This window comes from Schistocerca americana, chromosome 11 (genome assembly GCF_021461395.2).
Source record: "Schistocerca americana isolate TAMUIC-IGC-003095 chromosome 11, iqSchAmer2.1, whole genome shotgun sequence".
In the NCBI taxonomy this organism is placed as follows: Eukaryota; Metazoa; Arthropoda; class Insecta; order Orthoptera; family Acrididae; genus Schistocerca; species Schistocerca americana.
The window spans coordinates 44,699,386-44,726,034 of NC_060129.1; the positions used below are offsets into that span (position 1 = coordinate 44,699,386).

Sequence of the window (26,649 nt, forward strand, 5' to 3'; positions counted from 1 at the left end):
TGCGAATTGCCTTTGGCCATTGCATCCCTTTGCTTTGATCTGCTGATCTCACAGCGCCACCTAACTTTTCTGAAACAAATATCACAAAATTAAAATTCGTGTACACCTTAATAATTGCGGGGAGAACTTAAGTTACGAATGAGAAGAAGAATCTAAGACATTTTGAACATATTTAATTGTAAATGAGAGATTTCTACACATCATAAAGAAGGCACGTTAAATTGCAAACGGGCATAATTCAAAGACACTTACATAACACTTTCAGCCACAGCCTTCATTGGCAAAAGAGAAAAATACACCGTCCGTACACACGAGCAGGCACACCTCGTGCACACGTGACTGCCAACTCTAGTATATCGGGCAGAATTCCGGCCCGAGATACAGGCGTTTGCAGTCACGTATGCATGAGGTGTGTTTGCTTATGTGTATAAATGGCGTGTGTTTCTTTTTTGCTGATGAAGGCTGTGGCTGAAAGTTTTATTTAAGTGTCTTTTACTTGTGCCTGTCTGCAACTTAACATGTCTTCTTTATGGTAAGCAGCAATCTGTATATTCCTGCATTGTTGATATTCCTATCTGGAGCTTCTGTTGTTTAATTGTAAATGAAACCTATAAGCCACTACAGAGACACACAAAGTATGTCCATTCGGAATGATGCAGAAAAGAGGAGGCGGCCAATTTTCCTGATAAGAGCTTCATTCCTTGCTTTTTCTAAAACATTTGAAAGTACAAAGTCTACAATTTGTTTCAGTTACAGACTGATTTTCCCGCCCGTTAATCTGAATATGCAATGCACAGTATTTAATTTCTGCACATTTCATAACACTTTTTATAAACAACTTAAAATATGTATTATGATATATAGAGCACACATAAATGCAAGATAAAATGCTTTCAAATAATTCATTCACAAAAAGAAATGAAATACCTTAAGTAATGCTTTTCTACCCTACAACACTGTTACAAGCATTACAGACTGTTTCTGACCATCCTGTAGATATTCATGTCCCTAAATAGTGACAAGCATGCTTGTCTTGACTCAGTGTTACACCTGTTTCTAGTAACGTGTTTTTGTAGTAATGACATTCTATTTGTTCTACTCGCATTCTGTCAAAAGATAATTCCATACCTTATAACAGACTCTAAGCAGCTGTGCTAAACAATTTTTCTCGTGCCACTACTGTCACTGCGAAAGCAAGACTGTTTAAATTGTTGCCAGCTAGTTTTTCTGCATCTACATACATCTCTGCAAATCACAGCACAGGGCACTTCTGACTGTACCACATTTTTGGGGTTCCTACTCATTCCATTTGCATATGGAGTGGAGGAAAAATGACTGTCTAAATTCCTGTGAGTGTGCTGTGATCAGTCTAACATTTTCTTGACGTTCACTACACAGCGATATGTAGAAGGCTGAAGTATAAGAGATGTGTTCAAAAGAAGAAAGTGATCCTGCCCACTGGCAATACACTGTTCTCAGCCTTTCGTCCATTTTTGGAAAGCCTGCTGAAACACACTTTTTGGGATGGCATGCTAGTGTCTTGTCACACTAGCCTGAATTTCCTTTATGGTTGGAAACAACATCCTTTTGATGCACAGTTTTAAGTTTGCGAAACAGAAAATATCTACTGGGGCTAGGTCCAGAGTATAGGATGGATGGGTCGCAGTGAGAGGCTGTCTGTTTGCATATTGCTGACGAGGGGTGACATGTGAGCCAGCGCATTGTCCCAGTACAGTGCACTAGTCCAGTTTTTCCTCAATTCTGGCCTATTCCTGCATACTGCATCCCTTAGACGTGCTAACATTCTGTGGTTGACTTTCTTGTTTTCCATCTAACCAGGTAGTACAGCTGACTGCCATCAAAAAGCACAACTATTGTCATCTTGATCTTTGACTTACTAATGCGAGCTTTGTTTTAGATGAGGAAAGCCTGTGACCACCCACTGTGATGACTTAAAACAGAGCAAGCTGGAACCTCCGGTCTGCTCTTATTGAACACCTATTACTAATCATTTTCTTTTTACTCTTGTTTAACTTTTCATTCAAGTATCTACAAACCACAATCTACACAATTTGCCTCATGTAAATGTGCTGATTCTGTTGTTGTAATTAATTTTGCTGAAAATCGTGTTAGTTATAAGTTATTAACAGCTTATAATGAATTCTACTCTGCTTTTGTAAATGATGAAAGTCTATGTGAATGCAGCTTGCCGCTAACTTGGTGTAATGTTTTGTCTGTACAGAAGTGTATCTGTCGCCTTTATCGCTCTTTCCCTCTCACACATAAATCGGTACAATAAAGTCAGGGCTTCGTGTTTTCTAGTTAGGCTGATCCGTGAAAAGACAGAGAAACAATTATGCTAATGGAGGATTCTCTCTCTCTCTCTCTCTCTCTCTCTCTCTCTCTCTCTCTCTCTCTCTCTCTCTCTCTCTGTCCTTTATCTGTGTACAGTTTAAATATATTATTTACGTGAAATCAGCCTAGTAGAATCTCTGGTGGAGCCCTTCGTCTTAATATTCAGCGGCTGGCTTGCTAGAAAAGATCTTTACATTTGTTATTATTATTAAGCACTGCATTCAGTTGGGAAAATCGATCGTTTGAACAATTCGTTCAGTTTACGACAGATCTAAAATTTCAGATGTGGACGAAGCCTTTTTGGACGATTTCAAAAAAACTCAGAGATTGCAGGCTCTCTTCGTCACAGCTGAAACTTCCCAATTAATTACAGGGCCCAGACAATCATCAATGGTTCAGACAGAGAACTCATTCGTCATTCACTCTAGAATAAAATGGTCACAAACCTTATTTCTGAGGAAAATTGTCTATTGAATCCATTTCCGTACATGTTTCGTTTTCTGTTGGTTGCAAGTCTCATGTAATTTTCTTTTACAGGTTTTTCTTTCTCTTTATCTATCACACTAGCGGCACAAACTTTCCTAGCTCGCTTTAGCGCGAAGAAGAGTAAATAAATCTCCTTTAGCAATCCGACAATCTTCCAACCGATACTTCCGAAGCTGTTCCTCTCTCTCTCTCTATAATAACCATGGAGCATACATTTCTGTACCTCTGTTGTTCCAAAGAATAAACGTACTAGAAAAATACCTTGGCGTCGACGAGCTGTCGGCGCATATATTACTAGAAAATCTGATCAGATACTTTTCAAACGTAAATACATGTGGATGATTTGGTTGACCATTATTAATTATTGCGTGGTAGAGGGTAATTTTCCGTGGGGAGATTACAATGCCCCTCGCAGCGAGCGAAGTTTGTGAGCTGAATTTTGATTCACCGAACACACTTCGCGAGCTATCTATTAGCGTGGATAACCCGGAAGTGATGATTGTGAGTCCTCCGACTGAAAAAGAATATTATATTTGAGACAGACGAAGAAAAGAAATGTTGAAGACAGAAGAAATGAAGAGACCGGTACCGCGGCTGTATTGCTTTGACGTGCATCTAGGTGTTATATTTGCTGTGCACAACCAAGGAAGATGATCTTTCATGAACTGATGTCAGGGTCTACCCATTCGGGAACTTTCTTAAGCAGGGAAACCTTGGAAAACCTCTGAAGCCCAGACCCCCAGCCTACGGTACATAGAAGATAGGAAAGCCTATAGAAGAAAAAAATATATAATTTTGAAATAGATCTCTAAAGGAAAGACAGGGATCAATTTGTATCACGATTTGGAGAAGAGTGGTTTGTGCCTCTAGCAAAAAAAACGTTTTACAATAAATAACGTGAATTCTCGTTTTACAATCTTGCTCCTGGTACAATATCTTGCGGTGCTAAACTCCCCCGGGTCTTGCATGTCCCCGACGTCCACATTTGTAGTCGGTCTTCTACGCGGCCCCCTCTGTAGTTGATCTTCTACGCGGCCCACAATGGGAAGAGTAGAAGGAACAGGGATACTCGAATTCACATGCAACATTCATTCCAAAAGAATTAGCAATGACCAAAAGGAAAACTCTTCCTGTAAGAGAACTGATTAGGTTGCACCGTCCAAGATTCTCCTTTTTGAAAGCAAAATCCTTATGGCTTCATGGATCCTTTTTGTTACGACGTACTTCAAGGAATTCAACCATTAACTAACGATGTTGCCAAAAGCATCATCCGATTTACTCCCTTTTGAATACTCCTTTTGACTTTGCCTCCCCACTTGTGCTTATAAGTCCAAAAGTTCTAACACATTTTCTATCACTGATTTGTTCTTCGTAATTTAAAGGATTCATGTAACTTACTATAGATTTTGGATTCAAATCATCGAATAATGGAAAGTGTAGTTCATTTTATACCAAGACATCATCCATATTTCCTTGATAAGTCATATAATTTAGCTATACTCAAAACTTTTTATTCTAAATACATATATTTCTTCGCTTGAGTGCTGAAATGTAAAAGTTATTAGCATTGAGGAATGCGGATTCGCTTCTTTCAATTACTCTCTGATTCATACGGTGTTCATCCATGCTCATATATGGAAATGGATTTTTCACACAAAATTCCCAAACGAACACGAACCATTAAATTACTACTGAATCTATGAATATTACTTTCTTTAATCATTCATTAATAAATTAAAAACTCTTAACTTCTAATTATAACATCTATTCCTTTTAGAGTTCAACATGAATCAGTTTATCCTCGCGTTTGGTGCGAGTCTCTTACAAAGCATATCTGTATCGTCTATATCGATTTTAATTCTCGCGCCGACGTCAACTGTTTTGCGCGGGAAATTATCTTTGCGGCGTTAACCGTCACTCACGATTCACTACCACAACACATCCCTTCACACGTTTACACATATAAGCGTTCACATGAGATTATATATGAATATTCACTCGGAACCTCTTTTGATTATTCCGCGTCATTTGCGGGAAACATTTCATTCTTCTTGAAGGTCAGTTAGATCCTTAATCATTCTTGATGACATTAGCAATGCTAAAGTTCTATGTTCACCCAAACCACAGGTGAAGCCTATCTCCACTATCTTCTTTACAACACTCGATAATAATAGTCAGTCACTATTTCTATACTCTATGTCACTGATTAACTATTTCAATTTAAAGGTTTCTATCACTACACACACAGTTTATTGTTATGTTTTTTACGAGCGTTCATTTCTGTCACTCGGAACACCATTCCTCCCTATCTTCTAATCTTCATTATACTTTTTTAAGTTGTTATGAGAAGATAACCCTTTTATTTTGTTCGATCCTGGGTATGCTAACAGATAAGCCCCCGGATTCGGAATTTGTAGGATAATGTATGGTCCAGTAAATAGTAACTCCCATTTCTTTATACTTTTCTTTATTACGGATGATTTGGTATGTCGTTTAACTAGTACCTTCTCTCCGACATGGTATGTCTGTACCCTTTTGATTAATTTGTCATATCGTTGTTTTCTTTGATCAGCCTTTTTCGTCATATTTATGATAGCTTGTCTTATTTTTTCTTCCCAAGGCATCTCAGTTTCCTGAGTTTTGGGGATATGGTCAGTCCAGAAGTTTTCCTCTTTTGCTCCGAACATCAATTCACAAGGTGTATATCCAGTTGAGGAGTGGGGCATGTTATTGTATATCTGCTCAAACTCTTCCACATAATTTGCCCACGTAGTTTGCTTATTATGGCAATACGTCCTCATAAATCGATTGAATTCTCTAAAAATCCTCTCAACCAAATTGCCTTGTGGGTGGTAAAATGATGTTAGTATATGTTTCACACCGACTTGAGACAAAGTCTGCTTCCATCGGAGTCCCGTGAATATTTTAGCATTGTCTGTTATGATCGCCTTAGGTGTACCAACATGTGGAAGATAATCCCTTATCAATCTTAATACAATTACTTTGGCTGTAGCCGCCTTTATCGGGTATAGCTTTACGTATTTCGTACACACATCGAAAAATGCCAACACATATTTAACACCACCTCTTGAAGTAGGTAACAGTCCACACAGATCGCATGAAATTAATTCTTTTGGTTCTTGTACTAATATTGAGCATAATGGGTGCTTAGTCTCTTTTGAATCCGGCTTTGTTTTTTGACATATTATGCATCTCTTTAAGACCTCATGCACTCTGCGCTTTATGTTGGGAAAATAACAGTACCCACTTATTTTGTCTGCACATTTTGTAGCACCGAAATGTCCCCAGGTTAAATGAGTGAACCATACAAGTTTCTCTATTTGTGCCTCAGGTATACAAACACACCAACGGACTTTGTTTGGCCTTCCACAGCGGAAAAATAATACGCCATTTACCAGCTAGTAATAGTTTGCCATCTGATCCGAAGGTTGCTGTTGTAACCTTTGAATGACACTTCCCCTATTGAGCATCCTTTTTCTGTAACTGGGCCATATGCACACACAAATTGACGTAGTACGTCTTAAATGGATTTTCCTGCAGCAGCAATACAGGGAATTCTGAGGAATTATTTGCTTCAATCTCTTTTGTTAAACCCTGCGGTGACCTTGATAGAGCGTCAGCAATAATGTTTTGCTGCCCTGAGACATGTACGATCTTAAACTGGTATTGTTGCAGAGCGAGCGTCCATCTAGCCAGCCTGGGGTGTAACAGTTTACACGTTTGTAAAAACGTTAATGATTGGTGATCGCAATATACGATAGTCTTTGACCCATATAAATAATAATGAAATTTTTTAAATCCCCAGACGACCGCAAGAGCCTCTGATTCTGTCGTCGTGTACGTTCATTCACAGTTGGACAAAACACGACTAGCAAACACTATAGGACAAAAGGTAAGCTGTCCATTTATCTTGCGTACTTGGAAAAGGCACACTCCAAGACCCACATTTGACGAATCTGTTGACAAGTAGAATTCCTCTTGCATGTCCGGATGGTACAAAAGCGGTGCATTTACTAATTGCTTCTTTATCTCTTCAAATGCTTCTTGACACTCTAATGTCCAGAGCCAGGGCACGTCCTTCTTCAGCAAACTATTTAGAGCTGCTGCATTCATGGCCTGATTCGTTATAAATCTTCTAAAAAATGAGGCAAGACCCATAAACCCTTTTAATTGCCTATTTCTCAGTGTTGGAAACTTACTAATCGCAATTAGCTTCTCCTTGGTCGGTAAAATTCCCTTTGCGTCAACTATATGCCCCAGGAACTTGATTCTGTTTAGTGCAAAATGGGATTTCTGTAGGTTAGCAGTTATTCCCATGGTTTTGAACACGTCCAACACCCGACTCAGTAAGGTAATATGCTCCTCCCAGGTCTTCGATGCAATAAGCATATCATCAACAAATACTGTTATCCTGCTTCTTAGTTCAGGGCCTAGAGCATAATCTAGAGCTGCTATAAAGATTCCAGCACTAATGTTGAGTCCGAAAGGAACTACAGTAAATTGGTAACTTCTTCCGGCATAAATGAAAGCTGTATATTTCCTTGATAACTCATCCAGCTTGATCTGCCAATACGAACTCCGCAAATCGATGCTCGTGAAATATTGGACATCCTGGAACCGTTGTATCAGTTCGTCTATGTTTTCCGGATGTGTTCTCACTGGAATTATGATTTTATTTATTTCCCTGGCGTCGAGTACCAGTCTCACAGTTTCATTTGCTTTTGGCACGACCAACAATGGGGAGCAGTATGGGCTTGTAGAGGGTTCGATCAAACCCCATTTCAACATGCGATCTATTTCTTTTTGAACTTGAGCCTTTAACCTCCAGGGAACAGGATAGAAAGTTCTACAATACGTTTCGTGTGGCTTAACGTAGAGATGGCATATGTATCCCTTAATAACTCCTGGCCTTTCGTCAAACACGTTTTCATACACTAATAATAATTCTTTGAGCTGCTTCTTCTGCTCTTCAATAATGCAGTCGGATTCATTTAACTTCTCATACACTAATTGACCGAAGTCTCCTTTGACTTGGAACTCATTATTTACGTGCTGTTTAGAATTTTGTGCAGTCCTGATTACTTGCACACTGATCCCACTATTATATTTTCTGGTAAAGCTTTCCTTTTTCAACAAGTCCAACTCAATTTCTTGTTTATTTACATTTAACCAAATTTTTCCTGTTTTAAAATCTATTCTGCATCCGTATTGACGTAGGCTGTCGACTCCTATAATGCAGTCTACCACCAAATTTTTTACAACAAGGAATGTGCTTAATATTGCTACATTTCCGACTTCTACACTAAGTAGTGGCTGCACTTTTACATTAGCCGATCTAGCCCCAACGGCGCCTATTATTCTGCAATTTTGAACTGGAAAAATTGATACTCGTCTTATATTTCTGATCTTGTTGAATAGAGCCTCCGAAATAACATTCGTGGTTGCAGCTGTGTCCAAAACCACCACTATAGGTACAGTCTCCAAAATGACTTGCACTTCGGCTACTGCCACCTGTTCCTTATCCTCATCTTGGAGTTCTAAGTCCTCGGTCAATTCATCTGCCAGTAATCGTCCATCATTATACGTTAGCATGGGTACACATATCCTGTTGCCCCTCAACCAATTGTTGACCGCTCCTCCGGGGCACGAGTGGGTCCTTACTAGTTTGTTGGATTTTGATTCGCCTGGTGGTTGACATCGTCCGTCACTTCGGTAATTACCAGTTGATTCGTAGATGTCCGTCCCCACTGATGTTGGTTATTTGAATCTATTCCCCCGGTTGATTCCACTTTCTATTACTGTTATTGTTCCAGGCTTGCGGTCTGAAATTCCTTTCGTTCCCCCATACGGGATTGTATCGTTTCCCATTCCTGTTGTTCCTTGGATAGCCCCTCGCAAGACTATTGCCGGTATTATTATTGAGATTTTGAGGGGTTTCTCCACTATTTATCGGTCTCTGTGCGTTCCCTTGCCTACCATTTGGCGGAGGTTCTATCTCCCTATATTGGAATCTGTTGTTACGGGCTTTCTGGTTGCTCTCTTCTATAATGTCTATATGATCTAACGTCATGAGGAACGACTCCAAGTCTTTATCGTTCCCGTAAATTAATTGATTCCGGATGTTAGTTGGTAATCTTGCCTTAAGTATGTTTATTATGTCTGGCAAAGGCATAGGTCTGTCCCAATATCTAGTTTTGTTTATATATTTTTCAAAATACTTCCTAAGGCTTCCTTTTGAAAAAGAGAAAGGCTCTGGGTAGAGCACCTCCTGCCTTAGGCGTTCCTGTACCCCTTCTGACCAGAATTTTGCTAAAAACGCTTTCTCAAAATCGTCATATGTCGAGCAAACAGAAGTCATGTCCGAGGCCCAGATCGCCCCCGAACCTTGTATATACCCAGTCACGAAACTGATTTTCTGCCACTCCGACCAATTTCTGGGTAGCACTCCTCTAAAACTTCGGATAAAAACAATCGGATGGACCCCCCTTTTGTCAGTGTTAAAAATCTGGAATTGCCGATGCTTTATCATTTTTTCTTCGGCATGGCAAAGGCTTTCGTAATCTCCGTCAGATAAAACTTCACGCGAACAACTAGCTCGTGGCAATTTAATATTCGAGTTACTCACACAAGTCGGTATCGTGTGCGAATGTGCAGTAACTGGCTCTACAGACGCTGCCAACTTCTGCTGCTGGCCGGTATTCATTTGTTCTGAGCCTTGTTGTGAAACGCGTATCGACTCTTCTATCGTTTGTTTCCAATGCTCGAAATCAGCACCTAACTGCTGTCGCACTTCCTCAAGTCCTTTCGCAAACAAATTCTCTTCCTGTTTGTCGCATAGACTCTGGAATGCTGCTTTAACATTTTGCTCAACGTTTTCACACATTAGCCTTTTGTTTTCTAATGTGATTTCGGATAATTTACCCGTTAATACATTAATTTGGTGGTCTATAACGTCTTGACGTTCGGTCAGATGTTCAACACTTTCCTTTAGGTTCGTCTGCGTACGTGCCAATTCAGGAAGTTGCGCAATTGCACATGACATGGCATCTTGCTTTTGTACTAACTGCGGAACCATTTCTACCTGTTCCCGTATGGTATCTATCTTAATAGCCACATACTCCTTCATTTCTACACGTACGCGTTGAGTAGATTCCTCACATTGAGCTTTAACCAATTCTATTTGTGCAGTTAATTTTCGTTCCGTCTCTTCGGCCTGATCTTTAAGTTTCTTTGTCTTCGCCTCTATCCGCTGCTCTAATTCGGAAAAACTGTCATGTAACTGCTGCTTAATCTCAGCTTTCAGATTTTCCTGCCCCTCAGTAACTGAGGCTAATTTCGCATTCAAATCATTTTGCCCCTCGGTAACTGAGGCTAACTTCGCATTAGTGTCGGTTTTCATATTATTCATGCTCTCGGTTATCATCTGCATCTGTCTCATGATAATTACTAATGGATCTAATCCATGTTGCATACTTGCTGTTACATCTCCAGCCGTGTCTACCGGGCGTTCTATTGCACTATCTGTAGCGATCGGTTCTACAACACTTCTTACTACATCACTATTATCCGTGCTCACAGCTGAAGGCTGTTGTGTATTGCTCTGCTCTGCTTGACTCATCTTAAACATTGCCCTAGTTAAAACCATATAAATGTTCTACAGTCAATATGTATATATCTCCCTTCACACAAGAATACTTCTGTGGCTACTTTCTTATAGTACTTATACAGGTAAATGCAACTAGGGCAGGTCAATCAAACTACGTCTGGCATGAACACAATTGGTAAATGTTCAAATCTACGTCTACTTCCTCAATACTAGCAAGCTTTAATAAAAAATTATAGATCTGGCCTTTTTTCTGCGCCCAGCGTGCTGCTTTTATTTGTAGATCCACTTAATTTGCCTGCGAGTATTTCTTCTCTTTTCCAAGTTAAGTTGTCTCGTCGTAGTTCACATGAGACAGAGAACAAAATTATTTTAACAACGTCCAAAAACGTGTCCTGTCACGGATTGGCCATTATAATGAATTCTACTCTGCTTTTGTAAATGATGAAAGTCTATGTGAATGCAGCTTGCCGCTAACTTGGTGTAATGTTTTGTCTGTACAGAAGTGTATCTGTCGCCTTTATCGCTCTTTCCCTCTCACACATAAATCGGTACAATAAAGTCAGGGCTTCGTGTTTTCTAGTTAGGCTGATCCGTGAAAAGACAGAGAAACAATTATGCTAATGGAGGATTCTCTCACTCTCTCTCTCTCTCTCTCTCTCTCTCTCTCTCTCTCTCTCTCTCTCTCTCTCTCACTCTCTCTCTCTGTCCTTTATCTGTGTACAGTTTAAATATATTATTTACGTGAAATCAGCCTAGTAGAATCTCTGGTGGAGCCCTTCGTCTTAATATTCAGCGGCTGGCTTGCTAGAAAAGATCTTTACATTTGTTATTATTATTAAGCGCTGCATTCAGTTGGGAAAATCGATCGTTTGAACAATTCGTTCAGTTTACGACAGATCTAAAATTTCAGATGTGGACGAAGCCTTTTTGGACGATTTCAAAAAAACTCAGAGATTGCAGGCTCTCTTCGTCACAGCTGAAACTTCCCAATTAATTACAGGGCCCAGACAATCATCAATGGTTCAGACAGAGAACTCATTCGTCATTCACTCTAGAATAAAATGGTCACAAACCTTATTTCTGAGGAAAATTGTATATTGAATCCATTTCCGTACATGTTCCGTTTTCTGTTGGTTGCAAGTCTCATGTAATTTTCTTTTACAGGTTTTTCTTTCTCTTTATCTATCACACTAGCGGCACAAACTTTCCTAGCTCGCTTTAGCGCGAAGAAGAGTAAATAAATCTCCTTTAGCAATCCGACAATCTTCCAACCGATACTTCCGAAGCTGTTCCTCTCTCTCTCTATAATAACCATGGAGCATACATTTCTGTACCTCTGTTGTTCCAAAGAATAAACGTACTAGAAAAATACCTTGGCGTCGACAAGCTGTCGGCGCATATATTACTAGAAAATCTGATCAGATACTTTTCAAACGTAAATACATGTGGATGATTTGGTTGACCATTATTAATTATTGCGTGGTAGAGGGTAATTTTCCGTGGGGAGATTACAAGCTCTAAGCTAATCACTTGAGTTAGGTATGTTGACACCATTCATTATAATGACAGACACCCAGACTGTATAGGAACATACTTTGATTTTCCTAAAACTAATTATCTTAAGAAATAAAGTTAGGTATGGTGACACATTTCATTAGAAAGACTGACACCCAGACTTTATAGTAATATACATTGATTTTCCTGAAATTAAATGTCTTAAGAAGTAATTGTAATCAAAGTTCAAATTAATCCAGAATTACATTAGTCATTTGTACCGTTATACCTGCTAGGTTCCAGCTTTTTCCACCATACTTTTGTTGCTCTTTTTTTCTGAATATGATGACATATGTCACTAATTGATTAATCCATTAATTAATAATTTGCCGAAATGTGCATCAGTGGTTATAAATCAAAAAATGGTGCCTGTGCTCATAAGTAGGTTATTCAGAATGTGGATGTATAAAGTAGTTTATGATCTGTTCATTTTAGTAGCCCTTTCTATATGTTGTAAACCAGATGATTATAATAACATGTAGCCTGTCTGAAATAGCAAAATGTAACTGAGGAATTTTTCAAAACATTATGTACTTTATGAAATCAGAGTATGTTCATATGCACATCATTTCATAATATTGTTACAGATACTGACAGAATGTTGCTTGTTCATTACTTCACCCAACACTGACTATTTTGGGGTGAATAAACAAACATTTATTTATTCACCCCAAAATAGTCAGTGTTGGGTGAAGTAATGAACAAGCAACATTCTGTCAGTATCTGTAACAATATTATGAAGTCCACAACTGGCATTCAGTCATGTAACATCACGTATCAAGGTCTGGGGTCGGAAACATAATGGTAACATCTGTGTAAAGAGTCCACAGCCAGTAATGACACAACTAACATCTTCACAAGCGTCTGATTCGTACGTATCAAAATCTTGTTGTATCTTTGCAAAGTTCTTTGATCGAAGTTCAGTCCATGCTCGATCATCGATCGTGCAGTATCTCAAAATTTTGTCGTGTTAATTTCTCCGTGCCAACTAAATATATTTATGTCTTTTATTATCTGTCATCGTGCAACTTACTGTGTCCACTGACTGTATAATTCAGTACCAACTCTACAATGTCCATCTGTCAGATTCGGAGTAAAAGTGTGGTGTGATTGTACCTGCCACTGTCACCCTGTGTGCTGGGACTACGAAGGTGACTATCTGTAAATAATCTTCTTTGTGATCCCTAGAACTGGTCGTCACACAGTTTACAGTGATAGTAACTGCTGAAAGGTAACATTACTTAAAAGCTGTGCGACAAACATTACTGAAAGCTTTCCTGTTTCCCCAGTTTTACAGCGATTTGACAAAGAATCTTCAGTGGGCCTCTGAGGGAAGAACAATGATTTGCAAGTAGGTCATCCCACAGACTGCACCTTAATTTAAACATCATAGCCACGATCCTCTGTATCATCTTCTTTGTGATGTTCCGAAGGAAGTTTTCATTGCCATTTCCAGTGCAACACAGTCCCTGGCCAATTTCAACACTTACCTGTTTCGATCGTCAGTCAATAAATGTGGCAAGACTTTTGAACTGACACGACGCATCCCAATATTGTCACACAAAATTTGAAGCACGATCCTACACTGACGCCCACTTCGTGAGCACCTTCTCGAACAGTTAAACGACAGTTTCTGGGAATCACAGCGAGAACTTTCTCGACACTGTCTCCGTATGTCGATGTGAACGGTCGTCTCTGCCCGGGACCCTCATGACTGACATTCTGCCGTGTTCAAAACATTTAAACCACGTGTAACATACTGTGTGACTTGTACAGTTCTCTCTGTACATTTGACTGAGCATTTGAAATGACTCTAAGTTTTGCTAAGTTTTTAGCAAAATTTCACATACACGTATTGTTATTCGAGCTCATTCATTGTCAGTAAACCAACAAACAGCTTGTGCATGTGCCCACTTCAGTATCTGTAGCTCGTCAACTAATGGGCACAGAAAAATGAGGCTAAAGGCAGTTTGTTATCCAAACACAACGTGGCCGCCCTGAGTAACCACAGTGTGCACCCACTGCCAGCTCATGCACCATTTCAAAAGTTTGGCCTTTTCTCGAGCACGCTTCTTATTCCTACATTCTTCTTCTTCTTGCGTTACGGCCCCTGTAGGACCACGGGTAGCCCCTTCGTGGACTGCATTTTCCTCTTCTTCTCCCAGAACCTCTTCATTCTTTCTCTTCTTCTCTCCTGCTCTTCTTCCGAGATCTTCAGTTTCCGTTTCTCCTGTCGGCTCCACTGGTGACACACTAATCTTTTCCTGTATTCTTCTCTGTAATTGATCTCCGGCATATTGGTCGGTGTATATTTGTTCGTCCAATTTTCCTTTCCTTCGACCTCGATCCCCGATTCCGACCGGTCCTTCCCAAGTTCGACAATCCGCTCGGTTCCTGTCTTTCCCCTTGTCCTCCCTGTTGTTTCCCACACTCTTTTCCTCTTTCTGTCTGTACTCATCCTAACTATGTGTCCAGCAAACCTTGCCCTTTTGAGTCTGATTTCCCCAGATATTGTTCTCATGTTCCGGTACAATTCTTCCCTAGGTCTTCGCATCCAACTCTCTCCACCTCTTTTGGGATCTAGTATTTTTCTCAGCATTTCTCTCTCTTCTTTCTCTAGTTGTTCTGCCCCATCTCTTCCTAGTGTCATCGTCTCAGCAGCATATAATACTGCATTCCTCACCGTTGCCTCGTAGTGGCTTATCTTTGCCTCTGTGGATATATTCTTTTTATTGTGTGTCTCTCTCGTCATGCAGAAGGCTGACCTCATCTTCATTATCCTCTCTGTTATTCCCTCCTTGCTCCTGTTCCTTCCTGTTATAAATTCTCCCAGATATTTAAATTTGTCCACCATTTGCACAGTGCCTTCCGGTGTTTCCCAGTCTGCAGTGGTATTTAATGTCTTTGTCTTGTCCTACAGTCTACATATAATACCTGTTTTTGAGACTTTGTAAGTAGGCTTTCACAGGATAGTTGGCATCTTCCTTCAAGTATCTGCCAGTTCAGATTTTTCAACATTTGCATCGAATTCTCCCACAAGTGAAAGAGACAGATGACCTTTGTGCTGCCCTTCTTTGTATATGTTCAGTACCCCCTGTTAGTCCTTTGTGGCACGAGTCCAATACACTCTGTAGGTTGACAAGCAATTTGTAAGCTGTCTTCTTCTGTAGACAGACTGCATTTTCCCAGTATCCTGGTGACAGAGCAGAGTAAATCGAAGAAAGATGAAAGTAATGAAAAGCGGTAGAAATGAAAACAGTGAGAGACTTAAAATCCGGACTGATGGTCACGGAGTTCATAAAATTAAGGGTTTCTACTACCTAGGCAGCAAAATAGCCCATGTTGCAGCTTGTCCAATGATGAACAGTAACGGTCCTGCGGAGCCAGGTTCCAAAACGTCAATGGAAATGACACCACACTGATCCCAGTAGGAGGTGGCCATCAACTGTCGGCCTGTTGTTCGTTGAAGTCTCGGTTTCTTTTTCCGAGGGAATCCAGATGACACCACTCCATCAACTGAGTTTGGCTCTCAGGTTTGGACAAATACAACCATGTTTCGTCCTGGGTAATGACGCTGTCAAAACACTGTTTCCACTCTTCAGTAAAGGTCTTCGTGAGACCCTCGCACACATTATTCCTCATCATTTTCATTTCTCTTATCAGTAATCTAGGTACCCAACGTGCACAGATTTTTCTGTACCCTAGTGACTGTACAAGTGATACTACACTACCCAACGACAAACGAGTCATTTCAGCAAACTGCAGTCGACGGTCTACCGCATAGTGGATTGTCCAATAGAGAGAAATCACCTTCTTTAAACCTCTGCAACCGCCACTGGATACTGCCGCGATCCACTGTGTCCTCCCCATAAACAGGGAGCAATTCCTCTGAATCGATGTGGCAGAGTCATCGCCGGTCCTTAAGAGGAACTCCATCACCGACCATTGTCGTAACCTGACATCTACTTCATGCCCATTATGGCTCACCTGTAAATGAAAGAAAATACTTTTATATAACAACTTATAGCTAATAGCAACTTAGAGCTAAATGTTCCAAGTATGTTCACAAAAAATTTCATTCTCCTCCTGCAAAAAATAAAAAAAATTAGAGACAAGTTAAACACACACACACACACACACACACACACACACACACACACACACTCCTTTTGATGAAGCAAAGTTCCCATCCTGTAGATGTAGTTAGTTAGTTCCCGTGAGTGAGTAATACATTTCTGTGGATTGGGCGCACCATTTCCCTAAATGATAAGATGTTCAGAAAGTGATTGGTAAAATTTAGCCGGTTCATAATTCATTCTGATTTTGACCAAATGAAATAAAATATAATATTGTTACAGGTGAAAGCTGGAGCAGACTTCATCATCTCACAGGTCGTGTTTGATGCGACTACATTTCTTCGGTTTGTTGAGGACTGCAGGCACATCGGGATAACAGTACCCATTCTGGCGGGTGTACCAATTGTAACGGTAAGTGAACATCGGCAAATTGTGTGGGCTTGCTTCCAGAATACATGTAAACCTCAATTTATCACTTACGATATAAACGTGAAGAAATTGTTAGAAAGTACTGGACCAGATTGGTGACTGGATTCAGCATTTCCTCTTAACAGGATTAAATTCATCTTAACAGGATTAAATTGATCGATGTAAGGATAGGCACACACTAACAATTTTTTGATCGACTGACTTTACTCGGCCAATAAAGAGTATCGAGGTATCTTGCAAATTGGCTGATAGCTCTGCATGGCCAATTTATTAATCAGACAACAGTTGACATAAATGTGGACTTTGAAATGGTTGCAAGTGTTTGCTCTGTGTAGAAGAAACTACAGCTAGAATTTTGGGTCCAATACAAGTAAAAGGACAATTTGGTAGGTTGTATGAAGGATTGAGATCACACCCTGAAAAAGTTTGGAAGTATGCCAGAGTGTCTATCAACAATGTTGATATGTTACTTGCAATTATTTCACTTCCTTAAATATCAGAATGTCGTTCATAATAGTATTTCAGGTTCTGAAAGTCTTTCGGTTGGCATAAGAAAGATACATTTAACAAGTGAAACATTCAGTGCAGTTTACAAAGTTAGGTTTCATTTACTTGAAATTAGAGATAGAAGTTGACAAAGTCAAACCCTCATTGTCACCTTCTGTTTCTGCTAAATATATCTCAGCTGAAGCTCTTCTGAAACAGCAACTGATGAATGAGATCCACAGCATCAGCAGTTGCTTGCAGTACTTTCATTTTTGCTTCCAGTTTTTCTTTGGTACTGAGTCTTTGAAATGAAGACAACACAAAATGTGTCTTCATCGACAGCTTCTTTGCTTTTGCTCTAGCATTTGTTATTTTCCTGGGCACTGATAGCTGTGTGCTTTTCTTGTGTCTTCTGCACCTCTGCTGTCCACATTGTATTGTGGTAATGGTATTGTGTGGGTGTTGTGATGGGTCAGTGCTGGTGCATCACCACGCGAGGCATTTCTGAGGCGCCCCTGGTCTCCCTGTTTCCACCCACCCCCTCCTGCTCTTTACTTTACCTACTGCCCTGACGTCCCTTTTCCCTCTTTGTTTACATGTTATCCCTTCCCCTTGACTGGATTGTGCTGTTTGTGTTGTTTCTCCCCTGATTTCTGCCATATTAGATCACGGGACCAAAAGAAATGCCTTGTGGCTAGGTAGACCGTTTGCCTGGTGCAAGTCTTTCGAGTTGACGCCACTTCGGCAGCTTGCGTGTCGATGGGGATGAAATGATGATGATAAGGACAATACATAACACAGTCCCTGAGCGGAGAAAAATCTGTGACCCAGCCGGGAATTGAACCCGGGCCGTTAAGGCATGACATTCTTGTCACGCTGACTGCTCAGCTACCACGGGCGGACACGGGACAGATGACCACACTGTTTGGTCACTAGGTAGAAAGAAGTCTCTTTCAGCATCATTGGTGTTGTGGATTTAAGTCCACGGGGCATAATTTGTTTCACGGTTTGAGGACAGTGCATAGCAGTACCCATGCAGAATCAGTATTGTAAGGTGACTGACAGAAATTGTAAGAGAACTAGAAATTCCAGTAAAATATGAGCGATGCAAATCTGCTGCTGGACAGTTTCAATGATCCATTCCTATCACCCCCAGTAGGAAAATTAGTCACGAAACATTCTCTCGTGCAAAAGAGCAGCATTCTGTCGTGCAAAAGAGCGACAACCGCTATAGGTTTGGTAGGGCACATTCGCTGAAGACGTGCTTTAAGTTGTTTCACGGTTCTAACTTATTGGACAGATTTGATTGTGCATCCTTGCTCCAAAAAATCACCTGTAATCACACCCTGTACATCTGAAAATACTCTAGCCATTACTTTCCCTGATGACCACACAGTTTTGAACTTTTTCTTCTTCAGTGGGTTTCAGTGATGCCATTTCATTGACTACCTCTTTCATTCTGGTGCAATAAAATGAACCTATGTTTTGTCTCCAGTCACAGTTTTTTCCAGAAACTCCTCTCCTTCAAAACAGAAGCACTGCAAGAATTGAAAGGCAATTGGTTTTCGTGTCTCTTTATTCTGATTAATTAACATTCTTGGAACCTACGTTGCAACAAAGGTTTGAGTATCTAAGTTGTTGAATAATCATCATCACACTGCACTTACTGAGGGAGTCGGTATTGTGACACAAGTCATCTGCAGTCATCCAGCAGTCACTACAAACAATGTCATCGACTCACCGAATGCAGTCAACAGCCTACCACTCCGTGTTTCGCCAGCTGACGGTGTTTGCCATTCAGCTTTTTTACAGTGATGAACTCGTCGTCTAACTGCACTCGTATCCACTGTTGCATCACCTTACACATTTTTCTGTGTTTCATAAATGTGAATGGATATTTCACCTTCTGCATTCAAGAATTATATCAAAGAATGCTGCTCAATACAAATGTTGGTGTCAGTCATTTTGCAAGCGACTGCAGGTACTGCCATCTGTTGATGCAGAAAGTTACTACTGCAGCAGATTGGAGAAGAAGTTTAGTGTAAAATGCCAAATTCAAATTTTTCACATAACAAACTCTGTTTAAGGAGAAAAAAAATAGGAGGCACCATTTTTTTTGACTGACCCTCGTACAGGGTTTATACATCTATCATGTTTATGGCAGTTTTCAAACCATTTCAAAATGTCCTAATGCAAAGGCTGGAACTGGTAGTGGGCTCAATAAAGTTCTCAACAGCAACTGGAGAAATTTTTCATTAATTAAATATTCTTATTGCTCACTTCTTCTGAATAACACTTTATTTACTTTAGGTGCACTGCCCCAGAAGATAATCTATAACAAAACAGGGAGTGAATATGCGCACTCTCTTGTCTTTAGGTCAGCACAATGGGAGAAGCTGCTAAGGCTTCAAAATGGTTCAAATGGCGCTGAGCACTATGGGACTTAACATCGATGGTCATCAGTCCCCTAGAACTTACAACTACTTAACCCTAACGAACCTAAGGACATCACACACATCCGTGCCCGAGGCAGGATTCGAACCTGCGACCGTAGCAGTCGAGCTGCTAAGGGCATAACAGGTTGAACTCAGCTTCTCAATTTGTTTACCTCCGTATTGACCCCATTTTAACTTGTAATCCAGCTAGACCCTAAGGAATTTTACACGTTGTGTGGTAATTAATGTCTGATCGTGGTCTAGTATGTCGTTATCGGTCGTATCAAATTATGTAACGCAGCAAGGGGTAGACCCAGGGCACGAAAGCGTGCACGGGATTAAAAAATTTACGGGAGTTTCTGTGCAGGACGCGGGAATCCTCGGGCGGCTATGCAAGCTGTGCCGGGTCCCGGTGCCGGAGGCGATGCCGGCCGAGCTGTCACGCGGCGGCAGAGACGCGGGCGTGCGGTGGTGCGTGCGAATGTGTCGGCAGCTACTGGTAGCCGGCGTGGACGGCATCCACTTCTTCACCCTCAACAGGTGAGAGTCGCACGAGGCTAGGCTGTAGCCCACCTCCACAGGTGACGAAAATTTTCACGCACATTCTCCTACTGCTGCAACTGACTTGAAGAAGTGTCGTCCTGGCTCACTATTGTGCCAGTTAGCGTGACACTCGAAAAAGTTTAAATCTGTTTACCTTATGGGCCTCTTGCACCTTAAGATGTTCTTAAACCCTGCGATAGAATTCTTGTTGCACCCTTCAGCAATTCCTTATGCTCACTTATTTGCGATAAAGTAACACAGTGTTATTTGAAGCGATGCAACTTATTTCAAATGTGCAATAACTGAATGTGTGGACTAAAATCTTAAACCCATCCATTGATTTTAGACAAAATATTTGTTTTATAGTTTGTTATGAATCAGTTTTTGGCTTTGTAGACCATTGTCAGAGAAGTTAATACTAAATAGGTAACCCACACACCATCAGTGAGAGTTTGTAGCTGCACAAAGACTGCTGTTCCAAAGATATGTGATCTTTTACAAACACATATCTCTACAAAACCCAAGCAGAGAGTAATTCAATACATTTAAGTTTTTTTATATGTCTGTGTTTCTTCAAGTATCTACAGAACATTTCATAAATCTGTGCAAGGACTTGCTGTGGTTCATGTCACTGCAGAACAGTCAGTACTGTGAAAATATGTTAATTTGAGTATTAAAATAATAATAACAATAAAAACAACAATAATAATAATAATTATTATTATTATGAGTTTTTCCTTTGGTTATCGAGTGTAAACATTACGATGAAGTACAAATCGAAAATTTATTTATGCCTTCATAGATTCAAAAATACTTGTGACTATTAAAACCAGTGGACATCCATTGGCTCAGTAACTGAAAGATGACCTGTTCTTCACAATAGTATAGAGGTTGGTTACAAGATTAAGTACAAGAACTTTATACTTGCAGCCCTGTGACCTCTCAAAACCTTGACTATTTCTAAAAGTAAAATCAAAGCAAAATTGTGGAGACAAAATCCTTACTTCCCAAAGTACCATCAGGTTATTTAAAATAACAGCCAGAATTTGAAAAAAATAATGTATATAGTGCTTTTAACAATGTAGTAATTATACTAACTGATAATAAAGAGGTCTTGAGATACTATATATTTCAGTGTCACTTATAACTTCAGGTGCACTGCTATGTTAACTTCTGTATTGAGCACGGAACATAGCTCAAAAGGAAATCTTCAACTGATGTTGAGGGATGACACACACTATTACTCTCACACGGGAAGCACAGGCTGGAAGGGTTTACGACACGCTCAGTGCGCGACATTGTGATCCCCCCTCGTGGAAATCAGATGCGGTCGAGCGGAACCTCGCATTCCTGTACAGACCATCGTGGGGGCACTGTCACATCTGAGTGTCCCACAAATCTGTATACTGCACAATTTGACTAGCGGGCCAAACGAAGACTCACAATGAGGCCCCTTTCAAATTCTGTTGTGCCGATAATGTTGTACAGTACACAGCACCTCCGTGTCTTCTACAGTGATCTCACATCTGAAACTGTTCGCACCCCTTATATTCCCTACACGGTCAGGTAACAACACTGAACGTGAGAAACACTAATGTACTCTGGCGGCCGTACTATCTGCCATAGAGAACTGAAGCTGAATAATTTTAGGAGTAAAAGAGAGTGCTCACAGAGTAGCAGAAGCACCGAGTTGTCGACAACCGCAGAGAAAAGAAAAAGGAAACTTGCCAGTGTTCAGAATTAATCCTTTCTTGAGCTAGAGCAAAATGTACACTTAAAATGCATACGCATATGCACACTTCTGTGCCCTTATGTAGTCTGTCAACAACTCAGTGCTTCTGCTATTCAGTGAAAAGTCTCCTTTACTCCTAAAATTATTTACCTTCTACCAGAATGTTTCATTGTATTTAGAGAATTTAAACTCTTTGTACTTACCGATGCAATGTACTAAGTTAAATTGATATTTGGTAATGTCTTCTGGTTGTTTCACACTTCCCCCCACCACTTTCCCTTAAGGCCCTGCCCCCTCCCCACCCCTATGCAGTAATGTATTTTATTTTTGATTAGTGTTATTACTATATTAAAACAAATTAAATTATTATTATTTTTAAAATTGTATGCACCTATAACATATTGAAAGTTGTGATGGTGGCAATTCATGTACATGGTAGACCATTTTAATCCATAATGGGGAATAACTCAGGATGGAGATGAGATACAGCAAAATGTTTTATCTAAAAGTTGTAGGTGGCAAAGAGGGTCACTCATTGCCACTAATCCCCATGACCTTGAATGGTATTTTCAAGGTGATTTGGAGAGTAAAGTGATTTTTTTAAAATGTTAACACTAATATCTGATTAGAGATTTGAAAAGAGCAAGAAATTTTACGTATAAAATGATGCATTATTCTAGGTCGTGGCTAGTTCAGTGAAGGTCAAATAAGCAAATATGTTTTTAGTTCTAGTAGGGATTAATTTAAAACAGAGGAAGAATACAGCAAAATACATTGTTAGATACAAACTGGAACGAGCATCCCGAGGAATGCGAGGTGAGTGGACTTGTACAGTGAGTTGTAAATCAGTGATCTACATTTAATTAAGGTTTTTTCTGTGTTGCAGATGCCACAATAACATTTGTATGTAGTGATATATTCAATTTTGTCTATAAACATGTTAACATTAAACATAATTAAAACATAAAGTTCAAATCTGTGGACTGAGCAAGGTGGTGCAGTTGTTAGGGTATTGGACTCACATTCGGGAGAGCAATGGTTCAATCTCGTGTACGCCATCCTGATTTAGGTTTTCTGCGATTTCCCTAAATTGCTCCAGGCAAATGCCAGGATGGTTTCTTTGAAAGGACATGGCCGACTTCCTTCTCCATCCTTCCCTAGCCGGATGGGACCGATGACCTTGCTGTTCGGTCCTCTTCCCCAAAACCAAAGAACAAATCAAATCACTGTTTGCTCTTTCCAAATCCGGTGTCACAAATAGGAGTTTCCGTAAAACAAAACTCAGTCTTTGAATGACCTTCGATAATTACTTTCAAAATTGTGGTTACTGGTAATGATACGTGACTCTTATGCCCCTTTCAGCATGCATTTTGCTGTATCCCCCCCTCCCCCTCCCCCTATTGCAACTTAATCCCTATATAACTAAAACATATTTGCTTATTTGACCACAATTGAGCCTTGCCATGATCTTAAATAATGTATCATTTTATGTGTAAACTTTGCTGCTCTTTTCAAATCTTAGGTGGTTTCCCACACTCATTTAGGCAAATGCTCGGTTGGTGCCCAACATCTGCCTCAGAGGATACAGTATGTGAATAAATAAAACAGAGGACAAAGTTTACACAATTCCCAAATAGATGGCACACAATTTAGAATAAAGTGAACTCTGTACTAGACAGGAAAAATGTTACAGATAACTATAGAAAGAAGAAATATACTGTGCACACTCTCATCTTCCTACATGACAATTGTTAGGTTAACAGGCTGAAAGTCTATGTTCCTAGTTTGACAGAGACTCGAACACCTTATTGCATCTCAGCGGACTGCTAAATCACCGTGGGAAATGTCTCGGACTATTTGGATGGGCAGGTGAAATGTAGCAATCAATTTTCGTGCAGATTGGTACCTCTGTCAGATGTAATTATTGATGAAGGCCGTAGTTGGATGTGGTGTATCAGAGAGAGAGAGAGAGAGAGAGAGAGAGAGAGAGAGAGAGAGGGGGGGGAGGGAGGGAGGGAGGGAGGGAGGGAGGGAGGGAGGGAGGGAGGGAGGGAGGGAGGGGGTGAAAGAGGGGAGTGGGAGGGGCCAGGTGCTGACCTATTAAGCAGACTTCCAAGGAAACATCCCAACTTGGCCTCATATTTTAAGGGAGAAAAAACACACTTGTAAGATATCAGACCCAGCAATCCGTCCCATGCGAAAATTTAGGTCATAATTCTGATACTATGTGTTAATGACCTAGTGAAAGTACAGCTTTTAAACGTTCACTTGCAGTGGTTGTTTGTCTTCACTCCTTCGCGCAACAGCGGTCTGATGCCCACGTGCAAAGTATTGTACAGCAGAGTGACAACCGGAGCTCTCCTGTTAGCAGGGTGTTGGAGGAGGGTAGCAGAGTCAGGGTGGGGGAGGGAGGGGTGCAGGTGAACACATCTGCCAAACAAGTGTTGAAATTTGGTTGTAGCACATATTATGTCAATTTTGCACACACAAACACTTATTATTACTTTAACAGTATTCTTGTATTTATATTCTGCAGCTATAAATATACCTTAAAATGAAAATGAACGAATTGGAGTCACTGATGAATTGTTATGTTAATAATTTGTAATGCACAATTTAATTATGCCTTTCATGTTGAAGGATAGCATATCTTCTGCAAATTTACTTCACTTTAACAGTGCGTGATCTATAATACTGCAACAATCGTGTTAATAATTAATGTTACATTACTTCTTTAATGACACACACTTTTGTTTCATTTTTTTTACACTGCATCTGTGAATCACCACATAAAAATGTTCAGAGCAGAGATGTGTGTGGCACCAGCCACAGATTATAGACCATGCATTTTAACATCAGTGTTGTTCATTGTGTCAAAACAGAACTTCACAAACCTCACTTCACACAATAGTGCTAAACACTCGAGCATTGTTGGTGAAACACACTGAGCTTGTGTGGTGATTTGACTGACATTCTCCAGGTGTCACATGCATATACAGCCAGCAGTAACGTGATAGCGAAGTACAGCCAAAGCTTTGTGGACATAACTTGTAGAGTGTATTTGCCATATGGATCTCATTTGTTGAAGTGCTACACAAATTTTATCCATTCTGCTATTGCCTACATGTTGAGATATGTAAATTGGTCAACATCTTGTAGCACCTTCTGTTGTTTTATCACCATTTATTTTTAGCCCCACAGAGCTGGCCATCCTCTCCAGCTCAGTACTCATTAATTGTAAACTGTGTGGGGGAGTTTCTGCCAGAAGAACAGTGGCATTAACAAAATCCAAATCTGTAAGCCTAGACCCCTGTTATACGTGTCCATAGTTTTCTCATTGTGAAGTCTACAATTAATACGAGAAGGAATGGTGACAAAAATACACCGATACCTGATGCCTGTCATAACGCTAAAGAAAGGGATGTTCCCATTTTATGTCTTCATACAGCAATTCAGGGTTCTGAAAACATCATTGAGATGGTCAGGAATTCCATAAGTTTACAATATCCACAATGATTTACCAGTTTATACTGCCAAAAGTTTTTTTTAAATCCCAACAAAGTTTAGGTGCATTGGACAGTTGAAATCCATTTATTGTTCTATTACATTTTGCAGAGTGATAATAAATCCAGTATTGTTGTGTTCCAGCATTGAAAACCTGAAGGAAGTCCTACAGCAGCTGGCAGGGAGTGGACACAGTGCAGAGGCAGAGACGGGCAAGTAGCTGCGGTCAACTCCTGCCGAGTCAAAGGAGTTGTGACAGAGCACATGTGATGAGGGACTCAACACGTCCTCCGTGTGTCGAAAAACTGGTCTCAGAAATGTGACTTGGAATGTTGACGGTGAAGCGAAGTGATGTAACGTAACGCGTGATGTGAGTGAGCACAACTACGTTGCTGTATACGTCGTGAGCAGCATCTTTGAGAGCCCACAGTAACAATACAGTCTGACCTGACCGAAATCCGCACGGTCCTCTCTCTACTTTTTGACACATTCACTGATGCTTCAACCAAACAACACGGAGGAAAAGATGAAAGATATGTTTAAATGAAATTATACAAAGAATGCCTTGTTACACAGAAAGTCTGGAAATGACAAAAAGTTTGATTACTCCTAGCTGTTGTAAGGAAATGTATGTTTTTATTAAAATTATACAAATTTTTATGTGGCATTTACTTGACTGTTTAATTGTAAATTGATGCAAACAAATTATGAAGCACAAGTTCTACTTGCTGTTGTTGCAGTTGGCCAGTTTGAGTGATTTCATATAAATATTAACTGCAATGTTACTTTGTGCCAGACAATTCTATTAGTCCACACGCAGAATAAAAACGATCACAGCTTTCGCATCCTTGAAATTTAACATTCTCATTTCCTTCTACTTTTTGCGTTAAGAGCTACTGTCAAACAAACAAAATTTAATTTCTTTATTTGGAACTGTAGGTATGTTTCTCAGGATATCATTTCAGCACATAAGTTATGGAATATTTTGATGGCCAGATAATCTAGCCCTTTCTGTACCAATTGTATTATCCCAATAACACAGGGTGTCATTTTTATTGTGTGTGCTCTGTTTGTTAATATTGGTATTTTCAAATTCTGAGCAAACAGTGAGTGACTACGTAAAGAAGTAACTATATTGTGAAGCTCTTTCTAGTGTGTCTTCTTGCACCCACATTTGTCTTCTAGGTGTAAATCAGAGAATGCAATTCTCCCATCTCACAATCTCGTTTAATTTGTCTGTCGTTTGAATGTTAACTCCCGTAACCGTGTTTTTAAAATATTGCAACGTTATGTATGCTTTTTCCTGTTTACTCCCCATCTGCATAATTAGGTACGCACTATTAGCATTCTCTCGTATCTTCTTGTCCTCCATTGTCTTTGTGCTCTCTTACTCGGCAGGATCTGTTACTTGCTTTAAGTAGC

The 26,649-nt window shown here is 40.1% G+C and overlaps 1 protein-coding gene across 2 annotated transcripts in view; it reads left to right on the forward strand.

Moving 5' to 3' along the window:
* LOC124553740 (methylenetetrahydrofolate reductase) overlaps window positions 1-25,898 on the forward strand; it is a 108,900-nt gene extending 83,002 nt beyond the window's left edge. For both annotated transcript variants that reach the window (XM_047127676.1, XM_047127675.1), the window contains 3 exons: window positions 16,381-16,509; window positions 19,816-19,988; window positions 25,372-25,898. In XM_047127676.1, the coding sequence (XP_046983632.1) occupies window positions 16,381-16,509; window positions 19,816-19,988; window positions 25,372-25,447 (378 nt within the window). In that variant the 3' untranslated portion in view covers window positions 25,448-25,898. The remainder of the gene's footprint in view (window positions 1-16,380; window positions 16,510-19,815; window positions 19,989-25,371) is intronic.
* Window positions 25,899-26,649: the final 751 nt, after the last annotated feature.